The sequence below is a fragment of the Hesperophylax consimilis genome, unplaced genomic scaffold, assembly GCF_061612785.1.
Source record: "Hesperophylax consimilis isolate HC1 unplaced genomic scaffold, BYU_Hcon_1.0 scaffold_47, whole genome shotgun sequence".
NCBI lineage: Eukaryota > Metazoa > Arthropoda > Insecta > Trichoptera > Limnephilidae > Hesperophylax > Hesperophylax consimilis.
In genome coordinates this window covers 481018-504197 of record NW_028301277.1, presented here as the reverse complement: position 1 = coordinate 504197, position 23180 = coordinate 481018, and the positions used below count along the sequence as shown (strand labels likewise).

Below are 23180 nucleotides of genomic sequence, written 5' to 3'. Positions count from 1 at the left end.
AGACCGGCCTCTTTGAGCCATCTGATTTGGGGACCAGAAACATGTTAGAAATAAATGAGGGAGTGGCAGGTGCCGACTCTAAAACCTTAAGGGCCTTCCTTACTAGCGATCTCAATCGTTGTATGAAGAATCATGAATTGTCAGATTCAAACGACAATCTAAGTTATTAATCGTCAAAATATCGATAATGTAGCCACGCTAGGCTATCATAAATACATTTTTCTGTCGAGATATATGTTTTTACTAACAATTTATTTTCGTTAAATACTATATAATGAACATCGAAGAATTCTCCTACTCATTCGGCTCTATGAGGTGGCCGTGAATGCACGTTTTCTACGGTCCGTCGTGTCAATATTTTTTCAAAGTTCGAAATTCCGCGTAATTATTACACTTCCATGAGACGTTTCAACAATATTCCACTCTATGCGTTGCGCGTAGGGACTATAATAGTGTGTCGCCTTTTTTTATGTTTCATCTGTGCGTTTCCGTCGAAGCTGTGTAGTGTCAAATAGTATTATTAAGAATCAATTTATTGTTAACATTTTTTTGGGTTTCTAGGTAATAAACAATTTAATATTATTAAGAATTAATATATTGTTAACATTTTTTCGGGTTTCTAGGTAATAAACAATTTCATATTATTAAGAATTAATTTATTGTTAACTTTTTTTCGGGTTTCTAATAAATATAGTAATAAACAATTTGATGTTTTTAAAATATAAAAGTATATAAAATATTCCAGCACTTACAATAAAATAAAAGAAGCACATCGTATAAAAATGTTTCAGTCGAAAAGATCGAATGCCGAAATCACTTACTTCGAAATTATTGCAAAAAACTTAAATCACTGTTAGAAGTATCCCTTAGCATTGAGGAAGATTGTGTCAAGCCGTATTTTACGCCTGAGAACGGCTGTACGTTGTGCAATAACGTACCGGAAGACTTTGAATTAGGAAAAATAAAACAGTTTTATTTGGATATATTGAATGGTCCAAAACATGTATTTGGAGACCACTCACTATGCAAGGAACGGGCATACTTTTGCAAACGGGATACTGGCGACACTAATTACGTACCCAATATGACTTCGAGCTTGATAATGTCAAGAAACGCTTTTACAATTTTTGCATGCTACCCGAATTAATTGATCCTCGACACAATCGCTGCATGCCTATTAGAAATCCTGAGTATTTAGAAAAGTGCATAATAGCGAAAAGAAACAAAGTAAAATTGATTTCAGCTAAAACCAAAACATGTAAAAAGGAATTGTTTCGAAGAAATCAATAACATTTTATTTCATTGAAGTGTCTTCAGAAGAAATTTCATTTATATTCCCAATGTATGTAGTCCACATTTTTAGAAATAGGGAAAAGGAGGGTTGGAAAGTTCCTGGCTATTCAGATCTAGTCCCTTAACAACTAAAGAAACAAACTACCTTAAAAAATTGAAAATTAATAGTATTATTACTTCAATAGAAGAGAGTCCAAATATAATTACTAATCATATAAATTACTTCTTCAGTGACATTGGTCCAAGCTTCGCTAGTAATTTGTGCAGTGCTAATAAAACTATTGAGATGTGTCTGGTGAATGATTTTAAATCTGAACTTCACGTTACAGGGGACAATTTTTATTTTAAACCAACTAGCATTTCTGAAGTCACAAATGTGATAAATGATTTAAAAATGTCTTTCTCGTGCGGTATTGATTCTTTAAGTGTTATGGTGTATAAAATGCATGTATCCGAATTAGCTTGTCTCATATCTCACCTTGTAAATACAGGAGTTTTCCAATAAGAGGTGTAATTTTGATATTTAATCGTAAAATATCAATGGTTTCGTTGCTTGTGTGGCACGTAGCGCCGTCTTGTTGAAAGTAAACGTTGTCCAGATTAATACCATCCGATTCCGGCCATAAAACATCATTAATTTTTTTTCAGTAGCGCAGTCCATTCACTGTTGTCCATTCTGTTGCTCCAGCCTCATTTTCAAAAAAGTAAGGTCCAATGACTCCGCCGGACCATAAACCGCACCAAACAGTCACACGTTGAGTGTAAAGAGGCTTTTTAACAATAACTCTTGGGTTTTTCGAGCCTCAGATGCGACGATTTTGCGTGTTGACGAAGCCACCGAGGTGGAAATGGGCCTCATCACTCAAAATGATTTGCATTTGATTCACTCAAGTGAATTTTAATAAGTTCAATGCGTTGTTGAAGCGTGTATCGTTCCATTTTATTAATGGCGTTGTTTCTACTTGTCAAATGTCAAAAAATGACAGCTTCAAAAGTAACATCTACCGAAATAGCGGGCTATTCAAAATAACACCTCTTATTGGAAAACACTGTATTAGCTTCGAGAGTGGGATGTTCCCTTCTCATTGTAAGAAAAGTGTGGTCTTTTCATACATGAAGAGTATCCGTATATGGGTGCGACACCAGATGGAATTTCTTCGGAATACACCATGATTGAAATTAAATGTCCTTTCGCAGCACGCAGCATGCTCATATAAGAAGCAGTACAATCCAAAAAAATTATGTTAGCAAAAATGGAGAAATTCTGGTAAATACATCTCACGATTGGTTTTACCAGGTTCAGGGCCAATTACATGTAACAAAAAAAGCTATTTGTATGTTTGTTGTATGGACTGAACTCGGATAAAAATCGAAAAAATTTTACGGGATGACGAATTTCGGCAGACTAATATGGTTGAACAGCTGAATCGCTTTTACAATTTTTGCATGCTACCCGAATTAATTGATCCTGGACATAATCGCTGCATGCCTATTATAAATCCTGAGTAATTCAAAGTGCATAATACCGAAAAGAAGTAAAGTAAAACTGGTTTCAGTTAAAACCAAAACATGTAAGAATTTTTAAGAAGATCAATAACATTTTCATTGAAGTGTCCTGAAAAGAAATTTCATTTATATTCCTTATGTATGTGGTCTACATTTTTAGAGATAGGGAAGATGGGGGGTTGGAAAGTTCCAGGCTATTCAGATCTAGTCACTAAACATATCTACGCCGTTCTCAAGCAACTTTCAATCCTGAATTATGGTCTCTCACCAGGGTGATACTGAACGTATCTTCCACTTTTGAACGAGGTACAGATTCATTATATGTAACTATATAAAATTTATTTTAATTATATAATATGACATACTTATATAAATTAAATTAAATTTGTTTTGTCCTCGCCGGCTTTTGAACCCGTGACCTCAAATTAAACTATACAATTTAGTATTAACAGTGCCCCGCCGCACTGCGAAACCAGTCTGGAACAAAGGGAAGCCTTTTGTAACTCTTTATAATTGTATTTATCAAAAAAAAAATCCAAATAAAAAGTTATATTAAATGTTGTTACTGAGAACCTCCTCCATGAATCAAGCTATTGTAATATTGCATTACATTCTAAAATATATTTTAACATAATTTTCATAATCACAATATCTTTAATTAATAATAATTTGTTTTGCTCTGTGCGTGTCTTGTATTGAATGGAACGCACCGGCCAGCTGCCAGGTGCAGCTAGTTAGATATTCGAATTCGCGCTAGAAACATTTAGTAGCGAGGGCCGTTAAGGGCTTTGAGTTTTTCTATTTGTTCTGTCATTGCCACAGAAGTCTTAGTGGCGAAAGGGGAGTTAAATAAATCAATATTATTATTTAGTGGAGGTTTTGATGAAAATGGAATTCGGTAGCCATCTAACATCTTAAGGATGATAGTAGGGGCACTAGGGGCGCCAAGGTTCCTCCACTCACCTGCGAATGAGCGCAACTGACCCCCTTGAAAAGAGGGCCCTATTATATATTTATTTATTATTATTATATATTTCCGTAAATCGAGAATGCGCGGCCGATTTCCGTCGAATACGATATATTTCCGTGTAAATCGAGAATGCGCGGCCGATTTCCATCGAATACGATATATTTCCGTCTAAATCGAGAATGCGCGGCCGATTACCGTCGCGGCCGACCCTTTAAATTAAGATATTTGATGTAAATTCGTAAAAATATGAAATATTTCCGCGTAAATCGAATTTTATCGGCAGTTTTTCGTCGAGGCCGGCCTTTTAATTTCAGATATTTGACGTAAATTCGTAAAAATATGTCATATTTCGGCGTGAATCGAAATTTTTCGGCCGATTTCCGTCGCGCCGTATTTTTTAACTCGGATATTCGAATTAAAGTTAGTAAAAATACGATATATTTCCGCGTAAATTGAAATTTCGCGTCCGATTTCCGTCGCGGCGGGCCCTTTAAAATTCAGATATTCGAAATAAATTCGTAAAAATACGATATATTTACGCGTAAATCGAGATTACGCGGCCGATTTCCGTCGTATTTTTAATTAGAGAGCTAGGTATAATGCCAGTAGCCGAAATAACGAATGGTAATATTTTTATAGTCTGAGAATGCCAAATTCTTTTTATTTCATTTCCTAAATCTGTGTATTTTCTTATTTTTTCGCTAACAGATTTTTGAATATTACAGGAATTTGGTATAGCGACATCAATGATATAAGTTAATTTTTAAAATTTTTTCATGTAAAACTATATCGGGTCTATTATGACTAATCGCTTATATTATTCTTATTTCTTCATATATCTTTAGTCCTGATTTTCCATATTATGACATGTATGATGATGTATGTGCCAATTTCTTAATTATGTATATCTCTATTTATTGTTTTTGTGTTTAATTCGTAGAACTCCATTTAATTTTTTTATAAATTTAATTTAGATTAAATTTGATAATATTATTATTAAGTTCTGCAAGTGTTTTAGTTTTTTATTATTGTGACAGCTGTTTCGGCTTACAAGGCCATTTTCAAACTGTGGTTAGTCCACATTGAGATGACGTATTTATACTATTTCAAATGTAAATTTTGAAGGTGCATACATTGATTTATTACTGGTTACACCGATGACACGATCTATTGTTGGTTAAACCAATCTATGTTTTCCCCTCAGTAAATGGTAATGAGTTCTTAATTATTTACTAATGACTTTATTGCTATGAATTATTTGGGTGCATTATATACTGCTTGGGTTTTGTGAAAATACTGAGAAGTGGTGAGTAAATTATTTTCCGTACTTTATTAATTAGTGTTAAATTTGGGTCATTCGTTCGTTTATTGATTTCTAATTGTTCAAGTAAATTTAATCTAATGCCCTTTTTTTCTATATGCAATGGTTTAGGACCCTTGTTGTTAAGTGGGGTATGATTATTCACCAAGAGATGTTCTGCGAATTTTGAGGATGTGTTTTTATTATTATAACATCGTATATATATTATTTGAATCTAGTTGAGAATGCCCTCCCCGTTTGTCCGATGTAAGTGGCGTTACAATCGGCGTGGTCACATTTTAATTCATATATGCCACTGTTATTGAGTATAGGGATTTTACTTTTAGAGTTTTTAAGGCTTGTTCCTAAATTATTGTTTGTTCGAAAAGCTATATTTAAACCACATTTTTTAATTTCTTTTGCAATATTTTCAGATATTGGGCCGAGGAATTTGAGACATGCAAATTTTTCTATATTTTTGTTATTTACCGGATATATTAAATTGATTTTATTTTTATATTTCTTATTTTTTATTAATTACGTAAGGGTCATGAACCCAAGAGCCCCAGCTCTGTATGGCCAACCTAAGCTCCATAAAGCGAATAATCCAATAAGGCCCGTAGTATCTTTTATTAACGCCCCTACATCAAACTTGGCTAAAAGACTTAACTTCATCTTCAAAAAATTAACAAATTTTTCACCACGTTACATTGTCAAAAACTCGATAGAACTAGTTAATAAAATAAAAAATTTTAATCTCCCGCATAACTGTAAATTCATTTCTCTAGACGTAAAATCCCTATTTACCAACATCCCCATTAAAGAATGCCTAATAATAATTGAAAATATCTTGGAAAAATGTAATATCAATCCGGTAATAAGAAAAGAGTTATTCCAGCTCATAAAAATCTGCGTAGATACAAATTATTTCCTTTTCAATGATATATATTACCAACAACTTGATGGTCTCCCCATGGGGTCACCATTAAGTCCACTTCTAGCGGAGATATATATGGATTATATTGAAAATATAATTCTTAAATCTCCCTTAGCTAAACATATATTAAATAAATATATATTAAATAAATCTCCCTTAGCTAAACGTATATTATGTCCGATACGTAGACGACATCCTTATATGTTGGAATGGTACCAACCGACAGTTAGATATCTTTACTAATTGGGCCAACACCGTTAAATAAAATCTGCTTCACAGTTGAACATGAGATTGAAGGTAAAATAAACTTTTTAGATCTGACAATTGGTAAAAGTAATAATAAACATACCTTTGAAATATTTAGAAAACCAACTTTTACAGATACAACAATAAATTCAAATTCAAATCATCCTTGGTCCCATAAATTATCAGCGTACCATTCAATGGTACATAGACTCGTTAACATTCCCTTAGACAATAAAGCTTATGTTAAAGAAAAGGAAACGATAAAAACGATCGCGATTAATAACGGCTATGAGGCAAATAACAATAAAAAATAAGAAATATAAAAATAAAATCAATTTAATATATCCGGTAAATAACAAAAATATAGAAAAATTTGCATGTCTCGAATTCCTCGGCCCAATATCTGAAAAAATTGCAAAAGAAATTAAAAAATGTGTAAAAAATTTAAATATTGAAGACAATATTATTGATTTTTAAACGAAAATCTGAAACAGAAAAATCAGAAAAGGAAACGGTCACATCTGGGACTCGAACCCAGGACCCTTGTCTTTCCGGGACAACGCTCTACCAACTGCGCTAATGGGACTCTATCCTCCTCGATCACTTTTAACTGTATCATCATACCAGCTGTATCATCATACCAACTGTATCATCATACCAGCTGCTGACCCTGTACAAGTCTCAAGTCCGCCCAACTATTGAATTTGGGAGCCACCTTTGGGCTGGTGCCCCAAAATACTTGATAAACCTGCTTGAGTCTGTGCAAAGGAGAGCGATCCGTCTGATTGACAATCCGTTGTAAACAGACCGATTGCCTTCTCTAATGCATAGACGCAATGTAGGCATGCTGTGTCTGTTCTACAGGTATTTCAATGGAGCCTGCTCCAAGGAGCTAGCAGCATTGATTCCTGATGCACCGGTGCACGTGCGCGAAACTCGACGGACACGAACTGAACACCTGTTCACGGTTGACGTTGGCTTCATGAGAACGGGCCGTTTTTACGACTCGTTTTTATGTAAGTCGGCTCGTATGTGGAACGAGCTACCGGCATCTGTTTTTCCTCCCTCCTATAATCCGAGCCTCTTCAAGGCCTGCATTAACAAATCCCTTCCTACAGCCCCTACCTTACTCCGCCTCACAACGCCGCCCAACCGGGTGGTGACATAGTTCCCCTGTCTGTGCACTGCACAGGCAGGGACACTCTTAAGAACTACCAACATTGTCTTCATTTTTTCACCGCACATTTTTATAGGCAACTATCTTTATTTATGATCGCAAGATTCAACCCGAACTAAATGCAATCCTAGACAGCGTCTTTTAGATAAACCTATCTTATTGTTTTTATTCTGTTTCAGATTCATTTTTCAGATTCTGTTTCAGATTTTCGTTTAAAAATCACTAATATTGTCTTCAATATTTAAATATTACAATTTGAGGTTTTACTCAATAAAAGTTAAAAAATGTGGTTTAAATATAGCTTTTCGAACAAACAATAATTTAGGAACAAGCCTTAAAAACTCTAAAAGTAAAATCCCTATACTCAATAACAGTGGCATATATGAATTAAAATGTGACCACGCCGATTGTAACGCCACTTACATCGGACAAACGGGGAGGGCATTCTCAACTAGATTCAAATAATATATATACGATGTTATAATAATAAAAACACATCCTCAAAATGCGCAGAACATCTCTTGGTGAATAATCATACCCCACTTAACAAGGGTCCTAAACTATTGCATATAGAAAAAAGGGCATTAGATTAAATTTACTTGAACAATTAGAAATCAATAAACGAACGAATGACCCAAATTTAACACTAATTAATAAAGTACGGAAAATAATTTACTCACCACTTCTCAGTATTTTCACAAAACCCAAGCAGTATATAATGCACCCAAATAATTCATAGCAATAAAGTCATTAGTAAATAATTAAGAACTCATTACCATTTACTGAGGGGAAAACATAGATTGGTTTAACCAACAATAGATCATGTCATCGGTGTAACCAGTAATAAATCAATGTATGCACCTTCAAAATTTACATTTGAAATAGTATAAATAAGTCGTCTCAATGTGGACTAACCACAGTTTGAAAATGGCCTTGTAAGCCGAAACAGCTGTCACAATAATAAAAAACTAAAACACTTGCAGAACTTAATAATAATATTATCAAATTTAATCTAAATTAAATTTATAAAAAAAAGTATATCTCTATTAAAAACATTTTGGCATTTGGTTTTACATAGTTTTATGCACAATAATTAACACATTAAATTCAATAGATAACAATGAATTAAATGAAATAATATAAATAAATAATTTTTTAAGTACTTAAAATTTTAAATACCAAAATACTTTTAACAAAATAAAATTTTATTGATTCTGTGGTCCAGAATAAATATCTAGGTTCAGATATAAATGCTAATACTTCTTGTCGGGTCGATATTAGTTTCTAGCTAGGTTTAAAAAAAAAAAAAAATTATTTTTATTTTTATAGTGAATACCTCACAAGAGTCCCAACTGCTCCGGTCTGGAGCCAGTGAGACTATGGCATCCCCAATTGGGGTATGTTGTTTGGCTGAAGGTAAGTGTGTAAGGGAAGGAGATGGGGAAGAGGAAGGTGGGGAAGTACCTGGCTATTTAGATCTAGTCACTAAACACGGCTAAAGCCATTTGGAGAAACGTTTCAATTCTGAATGGTGGTCTTACACCAAGGCGATACTGGGAGTATCTTCCACTCTGGAACGTGCCGCACATATAGTATTTATTATTTTAATTAATCAATTGTGAAATAACACAAATCAATCAAATAAAATTTATTTGCGTACACCGGGTTCGAACCCGCGACCTTCGGAATGAGAGTCCAAAGCCTCACCACCGGACTACGCCGGCCGTCAGATGCACGCATTGTAAAAAATATACCTACATCTGGTCAAAAAACAGAGAACCTGTGTTCGTTCTCCCTCGGTCAACAATAACCGTTATTTATTTTATTTATTAATCTTAAGTTAGCTCACATCTTCGTGTGTGCTAATAGTTTTATAAACATATAAACATGTACATTGTTTGGCAAACATAATCTTTCTTTAAATATTTCAATAAAGTCACAAAAAAAGAAACTTTAATAATTGAGATAGACATATGTTCTTAATTCATTTTTGAACTTATTAATATTTTCTATCACAGCAATTTTCTTCGGGATTTTGTTATAGAGTTGAACGGCCTGGTACATCAGAGATTTTTATAAATAACATTATTGTTTTCTAAGGCCCACAGAAACGCCATCGGGCCCAAAATTCGCTTGTATTCAACAGTCCTTGGTGAAGCAAAACTCCAGATTTGGCAACATTCAGTTTATTTACAACGATGCCACTTAGCACTCAGAACTAAAAAGCGCCTTGCGCAGGTGGACATTTTTGTAATTTGTTTTACAGTGGACGGTAAATTGATATCCCGACCTAAAAATGTCCGACCGCCCTCTGCAATGGAGCGAACTGGCGCGTTATGAAATGATACATTTTTACTCAGGATATCGGTGTAAAAAAAATTGTCGCACGCCTGCGCCCAGTAGGTACGTTTGTATACAAGATGCAACAAGATATTCATTCAAACTTCTCACTTTCAATAGACAGTTTGTTGTCAGGTCTGGTGTGTTTCTGGATGTCAAAAAAATAAAACATATATTTGTTATATACCGCACAAGAGTCTCAACCGCTCCCGTCTGGAACAGCGAGACTGTGGCATCCCCAATCTGAGTACTAGGGTGAAGGTATTGGGGAGGGGAAGAAGATGGGGAAGACAAATGTAGAAAAGTACCTGGCTATTTATATCCGGTCACTAAACACGGCAAAAGCTTAGAAATAACGTTTCCATTCGGAATGGTGGTCTCACACCAGGGCGATACTGAGAGTAAATTTCACTCTGGAACGTGCTGCAAACACACTTTATATTATGTTTGATGTATTAATTGTGAAATAACACAAACAAATAAAAATTTATTTGCGCACGCCGGGTTTGACCGTCAGATGACCTTTATGAGCGTTGACTCACACTTGCACCATAATCACGTGGCACTAGTAATTACGCTTGCTCGCTTAGACTTTCAAAATACTCTAGCCACAACATATGGCAGTCAGGTTATTTGTGTTTGGTCTTTTCGTTCATGTTTTTTGAGAATAATTTACAAAAACAATGATAAATATCGAGATATGGCCCGACTCAACAGGATGACGACCTCCGTGACGTCGCGGGTTACAATCTTGGCGTGCACCAGTACCAACCTACATTTTATTTTAATAATTTGTGTTATTTCACAATGTACATAAGTATTATATTTGCGGCATTTTCCAGAGCGTTAGATACTGTCAGTATCGCCCTGATGAAAGACCACAAATCATTATTTCAATTTAGACCGCAGAACGGGTATTATTTATTGAATAAGTGAATCTACCTGGCTATTCAGATTTGGTCACCAAACACGGCTAAAGCCATTTCAAGCAACGTTTCAATTCTGAATGGTGGTCTTACACCAGGCGATACTGAGAGTATCTTTCACTATGGAACGTACCGCGAATAAACCATACGTATATTAATTCATTAATTGTGAATAACACAAATTAACCAAATAAAATTTACTTGCCCACTCCGGGATTCGATCCCACAAACTTCGAGTCGAGAGTTTTACAGTATAGTGTACAGAATAGCATAACCTAAGCCAGTGGCCGTTTGGCTTGAATAACTGAAACCGATTTATACGTTGAATATTGGCTTATGACATGGGAAGAGTCAATAGCGAACCATGATAGCGCCATGTGTTGGGATATTTAAAAGAAGCTTTTAGTTCGATGTTTTACCGTATTAAAATTTCAAATAGGCGCTATCGGACGGCCAATATTAATAGTAATTTAAAAATCTAAGTGTTCTTTCTTAAATTGTTGTATAAAAAATATTAAATTAACTTTAAAAAATGGAAAAATATAATACCAATTATGAAAAAATTAAACTATGAACCTATTTTATTTATTTTTTAGTTTTTTTTTTCGTACGTTTAAAGAAAACCCCTTCAGGTATTTTTTGACGATATTCAGCCTTTAATAGTATTTTTTAAAACGCACGTATTAAGGTCTGAATTTGATGATTATTGATTGATAATTGATAATTACTAAGCCTATGTTAATTTAAAAAATGTATAAAAAAAATTTTACTTGTTGAAAACACTACCATTATCGATTTGCTTAATAATATTATCATTATTTTAAATTAATAAAAAACTACACTCGGCCTTAATAGGTCTGAATTTGCTAATAGCTAAGAAATTGTTCAAACGACGAAGGTTGAAGACCGGCCTAAATGACCCGTCTTGCTTCGGTATGAGAAACATCTGTGACAGAAAGGAAGGCGATATTGAAGCTGATTCCAATATCTTTTCCTTTTTCATTTTGTCTATTTGTCGTGTCATTTCGTCTGTGATTTGGGTTTTATAAGTTGAGCTTACCGTGTCTGCCACTATACTTAGAGGGGGTTTCTGCCGAAAGGGTAGCTTGTACCCTCGCAACATGGTTAGCAGTGTTGGTGGTGCTTCTAATTCTTCCCATTTGCTTATAAAGTGCTGTAATTGCCCCCCCTGAAACGCCTTCTCCGGATAGTCATAGCCTATCCTTGTTGCCAAAATTCCTTCTTGGTTTGGCTGGTCCCCTTCTGTCCGCACCTCTTGCATCTTGATTAGATCGCCCTCCGCGGGGGGCTTTGTTGTCTCGGAAGGGCTTGTTGTCCCGAAACGTCCTGCTTTCCCGAAAGGGCCTGCTCTCATGAAGAGGCTTCCTCACTGGCACTTTCTTGGGCATCTGGGCACTGTCTAAATGGAAACCTTTTATCATTATTTGCTTGCTGGGTTGCTTCGTTCCTTTGTTTTCTTTGTCATTTTATAACCGTTGGTCACCCAAATATAAAATGAAAATAGTTACCTCCTCTAATTTCCTTATTTTTTATTATAATATAAAATTAGCAATCGGTTACATGCAGGACCGTCTTAAGCTGTGAAGGGGGCCATGGGATTGAGTTTGGGGCCCTTTTTGAAATTGATTGGTTGACGTAAAATATAATAAAATTTCGTGATATTAACCAAGCGTTTGTTAAATTTTTTTAATATTGAAAATGCATTTTAATCAACAAATCATTGTAAAAAGGTGTAAAGGTAGTATTCTTTATAATGTTTCAGAATCGCTACGTTAGTATGTGCGGCGGAACTCGTTGCGTGGAGAGCGCCCTGCACCGTCACCTGTCGGAGCACTTGAACGCCGAGGCCGCGCTGGGCACCCTGGCCGACCTGGTGCAGGCCATGGACTGGATCCGCTCCACCTTCCTGTACGTGCGCGCCGTGCGCAACCCCGCGCACTACGGCTACCCCGCCACCACCAAAAGGGACACCATCGAGAAGCGGCTGGAAGGTAAGCATTAAGCAAGTCATGCTTCTCTCCACATTGATAGGATATTGGCACTTGACCCAAGATATTGAAGAAAATGAAGAGATCAAAACTGCTGACTCTGTACGAATCGCAAGTGCGCCCCGCTGTTGAATTTGACAGCCACCTTTGGTTTGGGGCCCCAAGGTACTAGAAAAAACCATTGACTCTATGCAGAAACGGGCGGTCCGTTTGTTAGATTCCCCTATTATCAATGTACATTGTGGCTAAACTTGTTACCAAGAAACTGAAGGACGAACTGATTGCCGCCATCAAGAAGAAGAAAGGACTCAACTGCAGTAGCATAGGTTTAGCCGGAGGGAAAATATTTATTAACGACCAACTCACAAGAAAAAACAAATATATATTACGTTCCGCGAAAGAGTTCAAAATCGCTAAAAATTTCAATTTTTTATGGGTGCGAAACTCCAAGATATACTTAAGGAAGAACGATACATCTCCCGCAATCCTAATATCTGGCCTGGCTCAATTATCAAACTTGCTATAACTACAAAACCCTCTACCTTATCTACTTGTCACTTCTTTTATAAATCATTAAATCATAATTATCCATCCTTTACTCCCACGCTCACAACACATCACTACGACACACTCACTTTATCCATAACAGCCGCTAAAATGTTTAACAATCATATCTACACACTTGCACATTCAATATATTTTCAAGCGTTACACTCGCCTAATGCATATCCCAGTGGACTTTTGACAAATAACAATAAATCGGTAATTTACTTCGCTCTCTTATGTCCGAAAAATTATTAATTTTTTATCAAAACGCGCGTGGCCTTTGCACTAAAATGAAAGAATTTTATCATAATGTTTTGTCAAATGAATTCGATATAATTTTAATTACTGAAACATGGTTAGTAGACAGCATATCTGACAACGAGCTCTTCGACCCCAGGTATAATATTTACAGAAAAGATAGAGACACGCCCCTAACGGGTAAAACCAAAGGAGGTGGTGTCGCAATTGCTATAAAAAAATAACTTACTGTTCACTCACGCGAGTCGTGGAGCTCGGAAGCTGAAGACATTTGGATTTCACTAGCATTAAAAGACCCAAAACGCCGTAAATCCAATATTCACATCTGTTGTTCGTACTTACCCGGAGTCGGTCCAAAGCTATCAAATACTCAGCGTTTATCCCTTCTCAACAGTCATACATCCAGAATTTCCGATTTAACAACAAACTATCCAAACGATATCTTCCTATTAATTGGCGATTACAACATGCCTAACATCAGCTGGAACACCGCATATCATCCCCGTAGTACTGACATCTGCTCCACCACCCTCCTTAACTGCCTATCTTATTCGGATTTAAAACAATACAACCACATTCCAAACAGGTACGGTAGAACACTTGACCTAGTGCTCTGTAACACCACAGTCTGCGTCTCTCCTGCTGACTTTCCTCTGGTTCCGGAGGACGCACATCACACATCCCTAATAGTTGAACTCAATATTTACGCCATCACAACCACTTCCTCACCCCAGACGATCAAGTTATTCAATAAAGTCAACTATGACCTAGTCAATGTATAACCAGATTTCAAGGTTAAGGGCACGTTGCACGCCATTGTGAAGGGATATAATCCCACAATAGGAAACATGATGATAAAATGTAGTAATAAAAGAGTTATGAATTACAACGTATTTTTATTTCTACAGCGTACAAAACCAGAGCAAACTAGAGATCTCTAAATATTCATGATTGAATTTAATCTTAGGGCGTGTGCGTCGGACCGAAGGCCTTCCGCATCGGACTTTTTAATACTAGGTAGCAATATTAAATGGTGTGACTAGAAAAGTGAATTAAGAATAAGTAACATGAAACGTGCGTGTGTGTGACAAAAAGTATTCTGACCTGTTATAAAGAGTGGAGGGCGCCAAACATCATTTTACATGACGTTAAATTTAGATGAGAAAGCAATGACCAGCAAGACGAATTATAATATGTTGCGTCATTGTTCCCCAAAAGATCGATGTCTCGAATGTTCGTCCAATGTCGTTTGTCGCGTTCGCTGCGTCTTCCGGGATTGCGTCTACAGCCGGCGGGAGCCGTAATGGTACTGGCCGCTCGGCCCGCTCGAGTTGCCGTCTCACCTCTTCTTGCCAGAATTCAGTGTTTCCATACTCCGAATAATCTTGAAATGTAGCGGGTAGTAAAGAACTGCTACAATGCCCCCTCAGCCAAAAGACTTATGCCTATAAGTCTGAGGTTCGCCTGACACCTCGTGGCCAACAGGCCTTGAAACCACTCCTGCAGTAGAAATCAGTAGTTGCGTAAAAGGAGGGCAGCAAGGGGCTTCAAAAATGACGACACGAGTTTCCGACGTCTATGTGGTGGAGCACCTCAGGTTCCAAGTTGTCCAAACAGGGCCCGTCCATTTCAGTTTCAGAAGTTGCCAGAGAAGGACAGCAAAGACGGACAGCATACTAAGATGATAAGTGATACTTCAGTCGCACCAGCACGAAAATGAAGAAGAAGCAAAGCAATCCAGATGATCCTGATGAGCGCATCATGTAGTACGTTGAGGGAAGATGATGATTGACTTGTTCAGTAGCACAGCACGGAGATGAAGAAGAAGCAGAGCAATCCAGATGATCCTGATGAGCTCATTATGTAGTAGGATGAGCGGAAGCAGAAGAAGTCTTCGTAAGAATGTTGGATGTCTAGCCTACCCGAACTGGTCATTGATTAAAGAAGCTAAAATTTATTAAAATAGCAAGCCCTTTTCAAGGAAAGAAGGTGCACACCTTACAAGCAAGAATTATAATATATTTACTAATTGAAAAAGGTGATGCTCAAGTTGAAAACCTGAATAAAAACTCTAACAAACTGTTTTGTATTAAAAGTGACAGTTGTACATGGCGAGGTAACCAACAATGAAAAATAAATTCCAAGGCCCAAAAAAAATATAATAGTAAAACGTCATGATGACAAATGCAATTAATATTCAAAGGAAAATTTTCTTAAATAAGAAGAATTTACCGTAATATCGAAGATAACAGCTAAATATTCTATAACCATACAAGTGAATGAAGCTAATAATCAAACCAAAAGCAATGGTAATTAAAAGTTTTGCACTACTTGACAATAGATGGCAGTAGTGTAGAAATAAATTTTAGATAGAAAATCAATAAATTTTCTTGTTAAAAAAATATTGAATAAAAATCTAGAGTTTATAGAGCAATTATATAGAAATTAATCTAATCATAATTATTTTATTTTCAAGCACATATTCTTCCGTCACAGAGCGAACCAGCGAATGACTGAAGAATACCGTAGAAAATTGACGAAACACATGATTCGTTCCATACTTTTCCGAGCTCTGGAAAAGCAGGGAAGGAATCAAATTACGAAGAAAATGTTAAAACATGCACTACAATTAAATATGTAAAACATAAAACCCATTACAGAACCAACCACCATAAACCTGTGAAAGTGATAATGGCTTACCGACTATTGATATTGAAATTTTCATAAAAAAATCAACAAAAATATCTTAATTGTAAGCCTGATGAGGGCTATCATGTGCTGAAGAGCCTAAGCCATTATAATGCCACAATAACTCTCCAAAATAAGTGCTGAGGTGACAGCATCAAGATAGAAGTATATTTCCTTCAACATACTCCAACACAACAGAAGAGCTGGTATGCTAATGTATGAAAACAAAAGCACGAAGCTCATGAGCTTATGATAAGGTCACTCAACAAGACATGACAACTTAATAAGTAAGGTCGAGCGCAAAATAAGCACATCTTAATCAATGATACTGAGAAAAACAGCGGTAAACAATAATCATAACGATGAGAGCGGATCCTGTTAAGAGAAATAGATGTGTATGACAATTTTCAGACAAAACACAATAACAATAGATAATAATCATTAGAAATGATGACATAGTAACATACAAAGCAGGTTGAAAAAGAGGAATGGAATTCTTCAGGGAAAGAAAACCATTACTCCCAATCAACAAGGTATCAAAAAGGAAATAAGTTTCCTATACCCACGTGATCAGTGTAGGTACCAGAAACCCGTTCACTTTTTCCCTTTGTAAATAATAATAAAAACAATTAATTTTCTGCCCTAATTAAATCTTTAATATGGAATGTTCCAATAGGCTTTCCCTTCATATCTGCCAGTTTGTAAACGACGGCCGAGACCTTATCAATAATTTTGCTTCTTAAAAATTTTGGAGCAAGTTTAGCGGAGAAATGCTTAGAAGCATCGGACAACACGAAAGAGCGTCTCCAAACAATATCACCAACTTTGAATTCCACATGCCTTCTACGAAGGTCATAGTGAACCTTATTCCGTTCGTAAGATTGACGTAAACACGTCCTAACTTGGCAGAAAATGTCATTTAGCTCAGAAACGTCTTGAGCCCATGTGTCACGTTTGAAGAATGTTAAATCTTCCGAAGAAAAATCAGGTGATTTGTAATCTTTGCCTGAAATAATGGCTTCCCTGCCAAAAATTAAAAAGAAAGGGGTGTAACCCGTTACCTCATGTACAGCAGTGTTAATAGCAAGCTCTATTTCAGGTAAATGATTTGCCCAAGTTCGATGATCCGTTCCCACGTACGAACTTAAGGCTGTAACTAAAACTCTGTTAATTCTCTCTACAGGATTATTCTGTGGATGATATCTACAGTTAAAAAACATGTGACGTACATGATATCTGTCAACTAAATGTTTCAATTCTTTCGAAATGTATTGGGGACCATTGTCTGCGATGATGCAATCCGGAACGCCAAATTTTAGGAAAATTTCATCCTCTATAATAGCAAAGACATTTTTCCCATTCGCACTTCTCAGCGGAAAAATTTTTGTAAATTTAGTGAAGAAATCAGCGACAACTAATAGATATTTATAACCTTTCTTGTAGGAGCTGGGAAGAGGTCCCAATAAATCTGTCGAGATAACCTGCCAAGGACGCTGGACCAACTTAGGATCTCCCATAAGACCGGGTGCAGCCTGATTTGAACTTTTCTGTCCTAAACAAGTGTGACATTTAGATACAAATTTCCTTACGTCTGAAGACATTCTAGGCCAGTAAAATTTCAAACAAATCCTATTCAGAGTTTTCATAATCCCAAAATGGGCAGATGTAGGAGGTACGTGATGTAACGCAATCAACTCTTGTCTTTGATCCTTAGGAACAACTTCCTTCCAATCATTAGGCTTATGCAGGGCTTCCATACTCTGCACATGCTTATATAAAACTCCCTCTACAAGTTTCCACTTAGAAAATAGCTCAGGTTTAGCTAAAACGTCACGACACATTTTATTGTACCACCGATCAGTACTAATAATGGGAGATTGAACAATAGATGAAATAACTAAAGGATCGCGAGATAAAGCATCTGGCACAACATTTTCCTTCCCTTTCCTGTGTTCAATAATAAAGTTAAATTGCTGCAATCTGACAGCCCACCAAGCTAATCTTCCAGAAGGTGATTTTAAGTTTACTAGCCACTTCAGACTATAATGATCCGTAATTACTTTTACAGGGATGGGTGAACCTTCAATGTAACCCCTGAATTTCTCCAAAGCAAAAATTAACGCATTAAGTTCTTTCTCAGTAGTAGAGTGGTTCCTTTCCTGAGCCGATAACGATCTACTAATGAAGGAAATAGGGTGTTCCCTGTTTTGTTCATCTAATTGAGAGAGTACTGCGCCTAAACCTTCATTTGATGCATCACAAGAAATAGTAAACGGTTTATTAAAATCTGGGCATGCTAAAACCGGAGCTGCGACAAGAGTTTCCTTTAATTTAGAGAACGCCGCCTGCGCTTGATTATTCCAAGAAAATTTTTTACCAATGAACTCTTTTTTGGTTAAGTTGTGTAACGGAGCAGCAATAATAGAAAAATTTAAAATAAAACGCTTGTACCATGATATAATACCAATGAAACGTCTCAGACTCTTTTGTGAGGTAGGTACCGGAAAATCAACCACAGCCTTAACTTTGTCTGGGTCAGTTCTCAGACCATTACTATCTATGACATAACCGAGATATTTAAGCGATTCTCTACAGAATACTGACTTTTCAATGTTAATCGTGAGACCCGCCTCGAACAGTTTACGTTTTACAAGTTTAAGTAATGCTAAATGCTCTTCAAAAGTACTGGAAATTACAATAATAATCGTCTAAATAAAAGAAAACTTTACCATCAAATTCTGGGCCAAAGATTTTACTCATGAGCCGCATCATTCTCGAACTGGCTCCATGAAGACCGAAAGGCATAGAAGTAAATTGAAAAAGACCCCTTTTAGGAATAGTAAAAGCCGTTTTTTCCCTTGAACTACGTTCTAGTGGAATTTGATAAAATGCATCTTTTAGATCAATAGTGGACAGAAAACGAGCTCCCCCCAAGCTGTCTAAAATATTTGAAATGTATGGAAACGGAAAAGCGTCCCTCTTAGAGATCGAATTAATTCGTCTGGAATCCAAGCAAAGGCGGTAAGTGCCATTTTTCTTTGGTACAAGTAAGACGGGACTGTTCCAAGCACTACTGCTCGGTTCAACGACGCCCATCTCCAACATTCTATCAAGTTCCTTGTGTACAACCGGGAGCAGGTGAGGTGAAATCGGATAGTAACGCTGTTTTACAGGTATACTATTACCAGTGTCTATGACATGTTCCTCTAAATGCGTACGACCAAGTTTGTCCCCAGAAATTGAAATATAATCTTTAACTACATTATCAAGTAAATTTTGTTGATATTTGGATAAGTGATGTTTGTCCACAATACCTCTGACTTCAGAAGTAACCCGAGGACCAGATTTTACTACCTTCGTATTCATAAACTTAGAAATATCCGGACAAATGTTAAAAGATTTCCAAAAATCAATACCGAGAATAACATCCGTCTTTATATCTGGCATGACAACAAAAATAAACTCTTTTACAACATTATTACACGTTATAGGAAGCGAGATTTTCAAGTTACAGCAAACGGAATGACCCGTCGCAGAGGTTAAAGAAAATGAATTATTGAGCTTAGCCAACCTGGCACCAAGTTTTAAAAGTTTTAAATGAAAATTATTACCGAGAATAGAAACATGTGAGCCTGAGTCCAACAGGCCAGAAAAAACAGTTCCGAGTGTAGAAAAGGATACGAAAGGACGGCCGTCCCTGTCAGCCTTCCCTCCGTAACCTGATGCTCCTAAATTTCTGTAGAAATTCCTGACTACCGAAAGCCATTCTTGCCACGCCGGATCGAGAGCAGTGATACTGGTGGAGACGTCTTCCGCCAGCGGCACAGCTAACGTCCGGCTCTCGCGTTTTTTGACCTAACGCAAGTGCAGTCAGGAGTCTTGACGCCTGGACGTCCACAGCGGAAGCAATGAATCTCCTCCCTGGAATTCACGTTATAACGTTTGAAAGACATGTTTTTATGAGAAGAATCCGCATGCCTGAAAGAATTAGGTTTAGAAGGTGTATTTGTATTTAGTGGCGCCTTTTCGCTAGCAGTTGAAGGGGTTTGAGGGGACTTTGAACCTTTCCTCTGATCAGAACGACTGTCTGCCAATTCAATTAATTTACCCAATCTTTTTAGGGTAGTTATGTCCGGAATGGAGTTTAAGGCAAGTTTTTGAATATATCTGGGAAGCATATTGCACTGGAGAATTTCCAAAATTTCTACATCAGGCAATTTCTTGTTTAATCTTTTATTTAGTATGAGAACATTAGTGATAAAGGTGCCAAGTGAATCATTAGGTGCTTGCATAGTTGACCTCAACTGTGCAAGGAGTCTACGGTCATAATTATTAACAATTATAATACCTACCGTCATTGATTACACAGATAGTGAATACGCTCCACATTAAAACTTCCAAAACATTAGAAAATTGCAAGTAAACACAACATAAAGTGTCGAAGTAGTTAAATCACTTCATCTTCGAAATATTCAATCAGTTAGATTTTTAAATTATCGTGTGTGCTGTGCAGTGCTGTGTTTTAAAAATATTAAAATAACAATTTTCAACTGGTAAACATACCAAACGCGCAGGCGCATTATCAGTCCGTCATTACTATCGCCATTGGTCGAAAGTGTCGTCACTTTTGAATAGTGCTAAACAGTTTGCGGGAAACAGGCGTTTGTGTATAAACTAATTACGAATAAAGTTAACATATTTTTAACTCTTTTTAAATAAATTTTAATATGGATTTAAACGAGAACTCTCTTAACTATATGACCAAGGCCAAGGATCTACTCTGTTCGCTGATAAAAATTATTAATGACCCCGGCAACAAATTTACGAAGGAGCAAATGGGTAAAATTACCCCGATAACAACGGATCTGTTAGGAACCACAGGATTGATGGCTGTTCGTATGGGAATGTTGGAAGGAGAATTGTCAACATTAAAAAGTGTAACGGATACTCAGTCTATTGTTACTAACCCGACAAATACTTCATCTTCAATAAATGATTTGCTCGCAGAGGCCGAGGAAAGAAAAACCCGGTCAAAGAACATTATTTTATTTAATGTTCCCGAAAGTATTTCAGAATCAACAACATCAATTATTAAAATGGACAGCGATAAAGTAGTTTCAGCGATTAGTGATATAAATAATGAATTAATACCGAGTGTGGTTAAGTCGTACAGACTTGGTGTAAAAAAGTCCAACAAAATTAGACCGATTAAGGTCGAATTCAATGACTCTGTCTCGGCTCGTGAGGTTTTGACCAGGAACGCAAAACTGAAAAACGGTATAAAGGCCAGTAACGACCAAACACCATTGCAGAGGACTCAACTTCTAGATTTACGCCAACAACTCGAGACGAGGAAGAACAACGGTGAAACCAATATAACTATCAAATATGTGAACTCTGTACCTAAAATTATTGAATGTGCGCCAAAAAACTGAAACAACAAAAAATAAAATGCTACTACCAAAATGTGAGAGGGATCCGCACTAAACTTCCCATGTTGCTGACTTCGGCGGCAACCATCAGCAGTGATATCTTCATTTTAACCGAAACATGGCTCGACTCAGGAATCAATTCTGCCGAATTAGGCTTCCCTAATTTCAACATCTACCGTATGGATAGGAATTCTAAAACAAGTGCCAAAACGAGAGGAGGTGGTGTAGCCATTGCTATCTCAAAAAATCTCAGTTCTTCAAAAATATCCACAAAAAACACATCCATCGAGCAACTATTTGTCAATGTGAACACTTCTAGAGGTAAAATAATAGTGGGATGTGCATACTTACCTCCGAATTCTGATGTCCAAAGCTACAGCAATCACTGCGACGAGGTTGAATCAATTTGTGCTAAATATCCTAATACTAAACTACTTCTAGTTGGTGATTACAATCTGCCACATTATGATTGGTGTAATATGAATTCTGTCAATTCTTGTTCTAATGTTAATATTCGTGTTATTAGAGATATGGCACTGTTCTTAGGTCTAACACAGTGTAATAATGTTCATAATATAGGAGGTCGTACGTTGGATTTGGCACTGTCAAATGTGTCTGACATCTGTGTTGTGAGAAGTACCGAAATTCTATTACCTGTCGATGTTTACCATCCACCACTAGAAATATGCATGTCTAATCTTAAACCAATTCCTATCGTAAAAAAGGTAGTAGAAACTCGAAATTTCAAAAAAGCTGACTATGTTAAAATTTCAAATTTCCTTAAACAGACTGACTGGTCATTCTTTGATAGCGACGATGATATTAATGTACACCTTAAAAAATTTTACTTCATCGTTAATTCTGCAATTGAACAATTTGTTCCTTTAACGACTTACAGAGAAACTCTATACCCAAAATGGTTCTCAAAAGACCTGATAGACTTAATTTACCTCAAAAAATTATCTCATAAGAGATTCAAACAAAGTCGCCTGGCCATCGATTATACTGCGTTTCAAAAATTGAGGGCAGAGTGCAATAAGCTCTCCGCAAAATGTTACAAAAATTACATTAGTGATGTCGAAGGCTCTATCATGGACGACTCAAATTTCTTTTGGAAATATGTTAAATCCCAAAAAGAAAATGGTATTTTTTTTTTTTTTTTTTTTATAAATTTAATTTAGATTAAATTTGATAATATTATTATTAAGTTCTGCAAGTGTTTTAGTTTTTTATTATTGTGACAGCTGTTTCGGCTTACAAGGCCATTTTCAAACTGTGTTTAGTCCACAACAAACTGTGGTTAGTCCACAAATGGCCTTGTAAGCCGAAACAGCTGTCACAATAATAAAAAACTAAAACACTTGCAGAACTTAATAATAATATTATCAAATTTAATCTAAATTAAATTTATAAAAAATTAAATGGAGTTCTACGAATTAAACACAAAAACAATAAATAAATTAAGAAAATGGTACTTACATACCTAGTAGTGTGTCATTCGATTCTAAATTATCCCAAAATCTTCAGGAAACTGTTAATCTTTTTGCTGATT

General features: G+C 36.2%; 1 protein-coding gene across 3 annotated transcripts in view; it reads left to right on the top strand.

Moving 5' to 3' along the window:
- The window catches only part of LOC149408871 (putative ATP-dependent DNA helicase HFM1), a 79692-nt gene that overhangs the window by 35712 nt on the left and 20800 nt on the right, over window positions 1–23180 (top strand). For all 3 annotated transcript variants that reach the window (XM_089650365.1, XM_089650362.1, XM_089650364.1), the window contains exon 12: window positions 12479–12707. In XM_089650365.1, the coding sequence (XP_089506491.1) occupies window positions 12479–12707 (229 nt within the window). The remainder of the gene's footprint in view (window positions 1–12478; window positions 12708–23180) is intronic.